The 12,511-nt window shown below is 50.9% G+C and overlaps 1 protein-coding gene across 1 annotated transcript in view; it reads left to right on the forward strand.

The window, feature by feature from the left end:
• Positions 1–12,511, forward strand: part of SCTR (secretin receptor) — a 333,777-nt gene that overhangs the window by 155,003 nt on the left and 166,263 nt on the right. The window contains 2 exon segments of the mRNA XM_073646134.1: positions 3,213–3,310; positions 7,742–7,874. Coding sequence (XP_073502235.1) covers positions 3,213–3,310; positions 7,742–7,874 — 231 coding nt within the window.

Consider the following 12,511-nt stretch of genomic DNA (forward strand, 5'->3'; position numbering starts at 1 on the left):
TACTACATCACTACACCCCATATACTACACCTGTAATATACTACATCACTACACCCCATATGCTACACCTGTAATATACTACATCACTACACCCCACATACTACACCTGTAATATAGTACATCACTACACCCCATATACTACACCTGTAATATACTACATCTCTACACCCCACATACTGCACCTGTAATATACTACATCACTACACCCCATATGCTACACCTGTAATATACTACATCACTACACCCCACATACTACACCTGTAATATAGTACATCACTACACCCCATATACTACACCTGTAATATACTACATCTCTACACCCCACATACTGCACCTGTAATATACTACATCACTACACCCCATATACTACACCTGTAATATACTACATCACTACACCCCATATACTACACCTGTGATATACTACATCACTACACCCCATATACTACACCTGTAATATACTACATCACTACACCCCATATACTACACCTGTAATATACTACATCACTACACCCCATATACTACACCTGTAATATACTACATCACTACACCCCATATACTACACCTGCAATATACTACATCACTACACCCCATATACTACACCTGTAATATACTACATCACTACACCCCATCTACTACACCTGTAATATACTACATCACTACACCCCATATACTACACCTGTAATATACTACATCACTACACCCCATATACTACACCTGTAATATACTGCATCACTACACCCCATATACTACACCTGTAATATACTACATCACTACACCCCATATACTACACCTGTAATATACTGCATCACTACACCCCATATACACCTGTAATATACTGCATCACTACACCCCATATACTACACCTGTAATATACTACATCACTACACCCCATATACTACACCTGTAATATACTACATCACTACACCCCATATACTGCACCTGTAATATACTACATCACTACACCCCATATACTACACCTGTAATATACTACATCACTACACCCCATATACTACACCTGTAATATACTACATCACTACACCCATATACTACACCTGTAATATACTATATCAATACACCCCATATACTGCACCTGTAATATACTACATCACTACACCCCATATACTACACCTGTAATATACTACATCACTACACCCCATATACTACACCTGTAATATACTACATCACTACACCCCATATACTACACCTGTAATATACTACATCACTACACCCCATATACTACACCTGTAATATACTACATCACTACACCCCATATACTACACCTGTAATATACTACATCACTACACCCCATATACTACACCTGTAATATACTATATCACTACACCCCATATACTACACCTGTAATATACTACATCACTACACCCCATATACTACACCTGTAATATACTATATCACTACACCCCATATACTACACCTGTAATATACTACATCACTACACCCCATATACTACACCTGTAATATACTACATCACTACTCCCCATATACTACACCTGTAATATACTATATCACTACACCCCATATACTACACCTGTAATATACTACATCACTACACCCCATATACTACACCTGTAATATACTACATCACTACACCCCATATACTACACCTGTAATATACTACATCACTACACCCCATATACTACACCTGTAATATACTACTTCACTACACCCCATATACTGCACCTGTAATATACTACATCACTACACCCCATATACTACACCTGTAATATACTACATCACTACACCCCATATACTACACCTGTAATATACTACATCACTACACCCCATATACTACACCTGTAATATACTACATCACTACACCCCATATACTACACCTGTAATATACTACATCACTACACCCCATATACTACACCTGTAATATACTACATCACTACACCCCATATACTACACCTGTAATATACTACATCACTACACCCCATATACTACACCTGTAATATACTACATCACTACACCCCATATACTGCACCTGTAATATACTACATCACTACACCCCATATACTACACCTGTAATATACTACATCACTACACCCCATATACTACACCTGTAATATACTACATCACTACACCCCATATACTACACCTGTAATATACTATATCACTACACCCCATATACTGCACCTGTAATATACTACACCACTACACCCCATATACTACACCTGTAATATACTACATCACTACACCCCATATACTACACCTGTAATATACTATATCACTACACCCCATATACTGCACCTGTAATATACTACACCACTACACCCCATATACTACACCTGTAATATACTACATCACTACACCCCATATACTACACCTGTAATATACTACATCACTACACCCCATATACTACACCTGTAATATACTACATCACTACACCCCATATACTGCACCTGTAATATACTACACCACTACACCCCATATACTGCACCTGTAATATACTACACCACTACACCCCATATACTACACCTGTAATATACTACATCACTACACCCCATATACTACACCTGTAATATACTATATCACTACACCCCATATACTGCACCTGTAATATACTACACCACTACACCCCATATACTACACCTGTAATATACTACATCACTACACCCCATATACTACACCTGTAATATACTACATCACTACACCCCATATACTACACCTGTAATATACTATATCACTACACCCCATATACTGCACCTGTAATATACTACACCACTACACCCCATATACTGCACCTGTAATATACTACACCACTACACCCCATATACTACACCTGTAATATACTACATCACTACACCCCATATACTACACCTGTAATATACTACATCACTACACCCCATATACTACACCTGTAATATACTACATCACTACACCCCATATACTACACCTGTAATATACTATATCACTACACCCCATATACTACACCTGTAATATACTACATCACTACACCCCATATACTACACCTGTAATATACTATATCACTACACCCCATATACTACACCTGTAATATACTACATCACTACTCCCCATATACTACACCTGTAATATACTATATCACTACACCCCATATACTACACCTGTAATATACTGCATCACTACACTCACATTTAGGGCTTTAATATATTTTTGTTTTTTACTTCATGTATCTATCACGGATCTTTACTTTTTTATTTGTGTCTTTACAGCAGAAATATTATATGCACCTGAAGACCCTCTACACAGTGGGCTACGGGACGTCGCTGAGCTCCCTGTTTCTGGCCCTAGTGCTCCTCCTGTCATTTAGGTGATTAGTGCCTCATTAGATTTATTTTGTTTGTATGTAGTAATGATTGTATGTGTGTGTGTGTGTATATATATATATATGCAATCCTCAACATTGAAATAATACCAAGAAGGAGAATTGGTGGATGATGGAAATCACTGGATGGAGACGTCACCGATCACCACATGGCGCAAACATGAACACAACCTTATCACAAGCCCGGTATTCTCTAGTCCGGAGTCTGAGCCTCGTGCAGAAATCCCGGCACCTCCGGCCTCGGCTGCTGTCACTGAGGTCATTAATGGTCGTCTGAGGAATGTTCTGCCGCTGATTGTACAAATCACCAGGATCCGCTGCCGGCAGCTCCTGTGTAATCACCGACCAATGACGTCCCCGATGTACTTCATGGAGACAAGTCCAGAGACGCTGCCGGCAGCTCCTGTGTAATCACCGACCAATGACGTCCCTGATGTGCTTGATGGAGACAAGTCTGGAGACGCTGCCAGCAGCTCCTGTGTAATCACCGACCAATGACGTCCCCGATGTGCTGGATGGAGACAAGTCCGGAGACGCTGCCGGCAGCTCCTGTGTAATCACCGACCAATGACGTCCCCGATGTGCTGGATGGAGACAAGTCCAGAGACGCTGCCGGCAGCTCCTGTGTAATCACCGACCAATGACGTCCCCGATGTGCTGGATGGAGACAAGTCCGGAGACGCTGCCGGCAGCTCCTGTGTAATCACCGACCAATGACGTCCCCGATGTGCTGGATGGAGACAAGTCCAGAGACGCTGCCGGCAGCTCCTGTGTAATCACCGACCAATGACGTCCCCGATGTGCTGGATGGAGACAAGTCCGGAGACGCTGCCGGCAGCTCCTGTGTAATCACCGACCAATGACGTCCCCGATGTGCTCAATGGAGACAAGTCCAGAGACGCTGCCGGCAGCTCCTGTGTAATCACCGACCAATGACGTCCCCGATGTGCTGGATGGAGACAAGTCCAGAGACGCTGCCGGCAGCTCCTGTGTAATCACCGACCAATGACGTCCCCGATGTACTGGATGGAGACAAGTCCAGAGACGCTGCCGGCAGCTCCTGTGTAATCACCGACCAATGACGTCCCCGATGTGCTCAATGGAGACAAGTCTGGAAATGCTGCAGCCACGGGAGTAAGTTTAAGCCACACAGGCGCTCACAGTAGTGCGAGGAACAAAGAGCCTGAGGATTTAGTGTAGAGAAATGGCCGCACCACTGAGTCCACGACCAAATCAATGTATCGCAAGTGACGCTCCCCCTGGGCCGAGCGTACACGTGTGTGGGTTACCCGGAGCCGGGTCTCTTTTGTGGGATGCTGGGGGTTGTAGTCTCCGTGGCGGTGGTCCAGTCCCGTGGCTCAGGGTGGTCAAACCAGTGGCAGTCTATTTATGGGGTTTTTATGGTTAATTGTCCGACTACGCCACCCGTGGATTGCGGTCGGTGCGAACCGCCGCTGCAAGACAGACCGCTGGGGCTGATGGTGTGTGCAGCTGAGGTAGTGTGACTCCCCGCGGGAAGAGTGCAGCCCCAGGGCAGTGTAGTAGATGATGGGGGAGATAGTGCATGGGCGTCCCAGCACTAGTAGTGCTGGTGCGGCGATGAAGCACAGAGACGTGGGGTTGCAGTTCAAGTTCTTTATTCACAGTTCTTTATATTCCAAGTCTCTCCGCCGACAATGACTGCCCAAGCCGTGCTGCGTCCACCAGGCAGGGGGCTCGGTCAACCCCCAGGTAATTCCAGAGTGAGGCTCAGGACCCCCTTCTTTTCCTTTCGTCAGCCATGCCCCACCAGTGACACTACTTTTGTCCAGCTTCCTCGGGTCTTCTCTTGGGAGGCTGGGTGTCCACTTCCCTGACCCTATGTGGTGTGTCTTTCTAGTAGGTGTAGTGAGGGGTCACACCAAGATATGATGGCGACCGCCGGTCCTTGGCTGAGGATTAGTCGCCTCCACCAACTTGGGATCCGGTACCCTGTTCTGCCAACCCGTCACCCGCAATCTCCTGGGTCCTTAGGTTCCTTCTGCCTTCGTGTCTCTGGGCCTCTCTTGGTGTTTTGTTCCTTCTTACTTTCCTTTCTGTTCCTTTCTGTTTCCGTTCCTCTCCTTCTGGCTCCGGCCTTCACCCTAGGCCTGCCTCGTGGAGCTGGGCCCAGACTGAGCCACGGCTCCCTGTCAGCCCTCCTTGCGGAACTCACTTCTTCTCTCCTCCTCCGACTGAACTGACTTCTTCTCTTTCAGTGCTGGCTCTGGCCTCGCAGGCTAGGTCCGCCTCCGGAGCAGAGCTCCACAGAGGCCCTGCTCTGTCACTTCCTCTCTCAGACTGAACACTGTTCTAAGATGGTGTCACCTTATATACCTCCCTCTCTGTGTGTGAGCCCAGGTGACTTGCAACCAATGGGCTCCTACCTATGCCCAGAAACCCAACCCCTTCTGCTCCTACATCACTGGGTTTTCCTCCCCCCTCCCCACTCCAGCCAGGGACAGATGCTGTCGTGCCTGCATACTAATGGGAGCACCGTTGAGCTGTTCCTCGGAAATGGGGTGTGTGTGCTGTATGCAGCTAACTGAGCCCTGGTCCACACTCCATCCTTACCCGGGAGTGGAATATCACACCTCTGGCAGAGGTGCAATACCCCTGTAGCAGCCGAGCCCTCGGGGCGCTACACAAGCAGTTAGTGACCTGGAATGAAGACTATAAGGGTCCGGTTACTGAACATTATGAGCCCCCACACCATAATCCCAGGAGTTGGACCGGTGTTTGATGCCTTTGTAAAGTCCTCTTCATGGAGTTGCCCATGTCATGCAGACTAATCTCCGGTTATCATTGAGTGTAAGAGAAAAGTGGGACTCATCACTGAAGAGGAAGGACCTCCATTCAACTTTCTATTGCTGTCTTGATATGTACCATGATCACCTGTGGGACTAGTGGTATGAGGTCAGTGGACACCTGTTGCCTGATGTCCGGCTCATAGCCCAATGTCATGCTGATGTTTTCCCATAGTTTGTGTAGACATTAACACCTTAGTTTTGGTACGTGACATCTAATTTCAGTTTCAGCACAGAACGGAGCAGTGCACGTGCGCAGCGTCATGAAGAAGCCTTCACAAGGGGAACATCACACCGGTTCTCCTCCCGGGATTATGGTGTGGAGGGACATAATGTTCATTCGACGGACCCCTCAAGTTTTCATTCCAAGTCACTAACAGCTCGCGATACATTGATTTGGTGATGGAACCAGAAGTGCGGCCATTTCTCCAAATTTTGCAGGAGCTGTTCTTCTACATGACACCCCCAGTCCGCATGTTCCTTGTACTACTGTGAGCACCTGCGTGGCCTAAACCTGCTGCCGTGGCAGCAGCGTCTCCGAAATTGTCTCCATCCAGCACATCGAGGACGTCATTGGTCGGTGATTACACAGGAGCTGCCGGCAGCGCCTCCGGACTTGTCTCCATCCAGCACATCGGGGACGTCATTGGTCGGTGATTACACAGGAGCTGCCAGCAGAGTCTCTGGACTTGTCTCCATCCAGCACATCGGGGACGTCATTGGTCGGTGATCACACAGGAGCTGCCGGCAGCGTCTCCGGACTTGTCTCCATCGAGCACATCGGGGACGTCATTGGTCGGTGATTACACAGGAGCTGCCGGCAGCGTCTCCGGACTTGTGTCCATCGAGAGCATCGGGAACGTCATTGGTCGGTGATCACACAGGAGCTGCCGGCAGCGTCTCCTGACTTGTCTCCATCGAGCACATCGGGGACGTCATTGGTCGGTGATTACACAGGAGCTGCCGGCAGCGCCTCCGGACTTGTCTCCATCCAGCACATTGGGGACGTCATTGGTCGGTAATTACACAGGAGCTGCCGGCAGCGTCTCCGGACTTGTCTCCATCGAGCACATCGGGGACATCATTGGTCGGTGATTACACAGGAGCTGCCGACAGCGTCTCCGGACTTGTCTCCATCGAGCACATTGGGGATGTCATTGGTCGGTGATCATGCAGGAGCTGCCAGCAGCGTCTCCGGATTTGTCTCCATCGAGCACAACGGGGACGTCATTGGTCGGTGATCACACAGGAGCTGCCGGCAGCATCTCTGGACTTGTCTCCATCCAGCACATCGGGGATGTCATTGGACGGTGATCACACAGGAGCTGCCGGCAGCATCTCTGGACTTGTCTCCATCGAGCACATTGGGGATGTCATTGGTCGGTGGATCCGCCAGACTCGAGGAATCGAGTTGGTTTCATTATTTTGTTTACAATTTTTCAGAAAGTGCAGATCGGTGAGGTCTCTGTCCAGTGATTTCCAGAATTCCACGACTTTTCCTTCTTGGTGCTGTAATCTCACTGTTATGGACTGTGTACATCATGGTGTTGGTGTTGATGGAGCATTGTCTAGTTGTTGTTCTTTCATGCAGGAGGCTGCGCTGTACACGCAATTATATCCATATGAACCTCTTCTCCTCCTTCATCCTCCGTGCTATGTCCATCTTCATCAAAGACGCCGTGCTCTTCTCCATTGATGACATCAACCACTGCAAAGTCTACCTGGTGAGTGCGACTGTAGAGGTGAGTGACCACTGAAGTAATGGACCCCATATCATCCTGCCCATAGCCATGGCCATCCATCCTCACTTGGATACAGTTAGACACATATATATGACTCGCCCCCTGTGCCTGTGCTGTGCAGGGGATACCCGGAGCCGGATCGCTGGGGGTTGTAGTCTCCGTGTGGTGGTGACCCGGTCCGTGGCTCAGGGTGGTCAAACCAGTGGCAGTATATTTGTATTGTAATTGTCCGACTACGCCACCCGTGGATTGCGGTCAGTGGGGACCGCCGCTGCGCTGCAGACCGCTGAGGCTGATGTTGTTTGCGCAGCTGAGTATGGGATGACTCCCCACGGGAGGAGTATTGCCTCAGGGCAGCTGGTGTGGATGATGGTAGTGATGGTGTGAGCGTCCCAGTACTCACTCGTACTCGCACTACCATCAGTGCTCGTGCGGCAAGGAATCACAGAGACGTGTGGTGCAGTTTTCAATGCTTTACTCACAGTTCTTTATCAGGTCACTTGTGCGCAGGTAGGACTGCCCGAGTCATGCTGCGTCCACCAGGTGAGGGACTCGGTCAACTCCCAGGCAATTCCAGAGTGTGGTTCAGAGCTCCCTTCTCTTCCCTTCTCTGGCCGTCCCCACCAGTGACCCACCTTTGTCCAGCTTCCTCGGGCCTTCTGTTGGCGAAACCTCTCTCCGGTTTCCCTGACCCTATGTGGTATGCTTTCCTGGTGGATGTAGTGAGGGGTCGCACCAATATGTGGTAACAACCTCCGGTTTTGGCTGAGGATTAGTCGCCTCCACCAATTTGGGTTCCGGTACCCTGCTCTGCCAACCCTTCACCCAGTATCTCGTGGGTTCTTAGGGTTCCTTCTGCCTTCGTGTCTCTGGGCCTTTCTCTGTGTTCCTGTTCCTTTCTTACTTTCCTTTCTGTTCCTTCTCCTTTCTCTCTCTCAGGCTCCAGCCTCCTGTCTTCTCCTCTGACTCTTGACACTGACTCTAAGATGGTGCCCACCTTATATACCTCCTTCTGACACCCGAGCCCAGGTGACTAGCAAGCAATGGGCTCCTGCCTATGCCCAGAGACCCACCCCTATCTGCTCCTACACCATGGGTATTCCTCCTCCCTCCCCACTCCAGACAGGGACAGATGCTGTCGTGCCTGCACTCTGTCTAGTGGGAGCACCGTTGAGCTGTCCCTCGGAAATGGGGTGTGTGTGGTTCATGCAGCCTACCGAGTCCTGGTCCACACTCCATCCTTACCCGGGAGTGGAATACCACACCTCTGGCAGAGGTGCAATACCCCTGTAGCAGCCGAGCCCTCGGGGTGCTACATATACACTACATACCTATATATATATATATATATATATATATATATATATATATATATATATATATATACAGTACATAATATACACACACAATTCTATTATTTGCTGCTCTGCACATGTGATGTGTATATGTAACGGGGGGCAGGGTGGTAGTCGGTGGCGAGTGTCCCTTTCAGTGTTTAGATCTTCACCCTGGCCCGCTACAGACAATGGGGACTCTGAGAATCCCTGAGTGTGTGTGCTGTGGTGCCTCTGTGGAGGGAGCCTCCATACTCACTTCTGACCTGCCGTCCCTGGGTGTGTGTGTGCTGTGGTGCCTCTGTGGAGGGAGCCTCCATACTCACTTCTGACCTGCCGTCCCTGGGTGTGTGTGTGCTGTGGTGCCTCTGTGGAAGGAGCCTCCATACTCACTTCTGACCTGCCGTCCCTGGGTGTGTGTGTGCTGTGGTGCCTCTGTGGAGGGAGCCTCCATACTCACTTCTGACCTGCCGTCCCTGGGTGTGTGTGTGTGCTGTGGTGCCTCTGTGGAGGGAGCTCCATACTCACTTCTGACCTGCCATCCCTGGGTGTGTGTGTGCTGTGGTGCCTCTGTGGAGGGAGCCTCCATACTCACTTCTGACCTGCCGTCCCTGGGTGTGTGTGTGCTGTGGTGCCTCTGTGGAAGGAGCCTCCATACATTACTTCTGACCTGCCGTCCCTGGGTGTGTGTGTGCTGTGGTGCCTCTGTGGAGGGAGGCTCCATACTCACTTCTGACCTGCCGTCCCTGAGTGTGTGTGTGCTGTGGTGCCTCTGTGGAGGGAGCCTCCATACTCACTTCTGACCCACAGTCCCTGGGTGTGTGTGTGCTGTGGTGCCTCTGTGGAGGGAGCCTCCATACTCACTTCTGACCTGCCGTCCCTGGGTGTGTGTGTGCTGTGGTGCCTCTGTGGAGGGAGGCTCCATACTCACTTCTGACCTGCCGTCCCTGGGTGTGTGTGTGTTGTGGTGCCTCTGTGGAGGGAGCCTCCATACTCACTTCTGACCTGCCATCCCTGGGTGTGTGTGTGCTGTGGTGCCTCTGTGGAGGGAGCCTCCATACTCACTTCTAACCTGCCGTCCCGGGTGTGTGTGTGCTGTGGTGCCTCTGTGGAGGGAGCCTCCATACTCACTTCTGACCTGCCGTCCCTGGGTGTGTGTGTGTGCTGTGGTGCCTCTGTGGAGGGAGCCTCCATACTCACTTCTGACCCGCCGTCCCTGGGTGTGTGTGTGCTGTGGTGCCTCTGTGGAGGGAGCCTCCATACTCACTTCTGACCTGCCGTCCCTGGGTGTGTGTGTGTGCTGTGGTGCCTCTGTGGAGGGAGCTCCATACTCACTTCTGACCTGCCGTCCCTGGGTGTGTGTGTGCTGTGGTGCCTCTGTGGAGGGAGCCTCCATACTCACTTCTGACCCGCCGTCCCTGGGTGTGTGTGTGCTGTGGTGCCTCTGTGGAGGGAGCCTCCATACTCACTTCTGACCCGCCGTCCCGGGTGTGTGTGTGCTGTGGTGCCTCTGTGGAGGGAGCCTCCATACTCACTTCTGACCTGCCGTCCCTGGGTGTGTGTGTGTGCTGTGGTGCCTCTGTGGAGGGAGCCTCCATACTCACTTCTGACCTGCCGTCCCTGGGTGTGTGTGTGCTGTGGTGCCTCTGTGGAAGGAGCCTCCATACATTACTTCTGACCTGCCGTCCCTGGGTGTGTGTGTGCTGTGGTGCCTCTGTGGAGGGAGGCTCCATACTCACTTCTGACCTGCCGTCCCTGAGTGTGTGTGTGCTGTGGTGCCTCTGTGGAGGGAGCCTCCATACTCACTTCTGACCCACCGTCCCTGGGTGTGTGTGTGCTGTGGTGCCTCTGTGGAGGGAGCCTCCATACTCACTTCTGACCTGCCGTTCCTGGGTGTGTGTGTGCTGTGGTGCCTCTGTGGAGGGAGGCTCCATACTCACTTCTGACCTGCCGTCCCTGGGTGTGTGTGTGTTGTGGTGCCTCTGTGGAGGGAGCCTCCATACTCACTTCTGACCTGCCATCCCTGGGTGTGTGTGTGCTGTGGTGCCTCTGTGGAGGGAGCCTCCATACTCACTTCTAACCTGCCGTCCCGGGTGTGTGTGTGCTGTGGTGCCTCTGTGGAGGGAGCCTCCATACTCACTTCTGACCTGCCGTCCCTGGGTGTGTGTGTGTGCTGTGGTGCCTCTGTGGAGGGAGCCTCCATACTCACTTCTGACCCGCCGTCCCTGGGTGTGTGTGTGCTGTGGTGCCTCTGTGGAGGGAGCCTCCATACTCACTTCTGACCTGCCGTCCCTGGGTGTGTGTGTGTGCTGTGGTGCCTCTGTGGAGGGAGCTCCATACTCACTTCTGACCTGCCGTCCCTGGGTGTGTGTGTGCTGTGGTGCCTCTGTGGAGGGAGCCTCCATACTCACTTCTGACCCGCCGTCCCTGGGTGTGTGTGTGCTGTGGTGCCTCTGTGGAGGGAGCCTCCATACTCACTTCTGACCCGCCGTCCCGGGTGTGTGTGTGCTGTGGTGCCTCTGTGGAGGGAGCCTCCATACTCACTTCTGACCTGCCGTCCCTGGGTGTGTGTGTGTGCTGTGGTGCCTCTGTGGAGGGAGCCTCCATACTCACTTCTGACCTGCCGTCCCTGGGTGTGTGTGTGCTGTGGTGCCTCTGTGGAGGGAGCCTCCATACTCACTTCTGACCCGCCGTCCCGGGTGTCGACTCTTTCAGCCTTCAGAAGGAGGAGACCGGACAGTTTGATAGAAAACAAAGGTCATTTTACTTGTCAAACAATCAGCACACAAAGGAAAGCTGGAATAACACTTATTCACTTCTGCACCAAACAGAGGCACGTTCTTGGCGGTTACTGGCGACGGCGCAATACTTGTGGCAAACGTTACAATTCACAGTTCAGGCAGAGGACCTCCATATTACCAATGCAGCGCCACCCGGGTCAATGTGTTTCGCCGTGGAACTGCACTCAGACCAATCTTTCCTTGGGAACAGAAGTAAGGGAGCTTCTCCCACTATCTTCTTCCTATTCGTGCCCAGACCTCGCTGTCTCCGTCCATCTGACTGCAGCTCTCGGCCTCTCCAGCACCAGGGCCGTTCCCACCACCTCTCTTAGAAAGGTTCCTCAAACGTCTCTTCCTCACTGTAGGACCCCCAGCTTCCCTGTGTCCGGAGAACACTGTCCCACTGTAGTTTTGCTGAGGACAGTTGCTTCCTTTTACACCGGCTCCCACACACACCCTTCTGTATACTCGTTCCTGTGTCCTCCTGACACGTCTCCACTCTTCA

This window comes from Phyllobates terribilis, unplaced genomic scaffold (genome assembly GCF_046119375.1).
Source record: "Phyllobates terribilis strain yellow unplaced genomic scaffold, ASM4611937v1 Scaffold_9__5_contigs__length_417890890, whole genome shotgun sequence".
NCBI lineage: Eukaryota > Metazoa > Chordata > Amphibia > Anura > Dendrobatidae > Phyllobates > Phyllobates terribilis.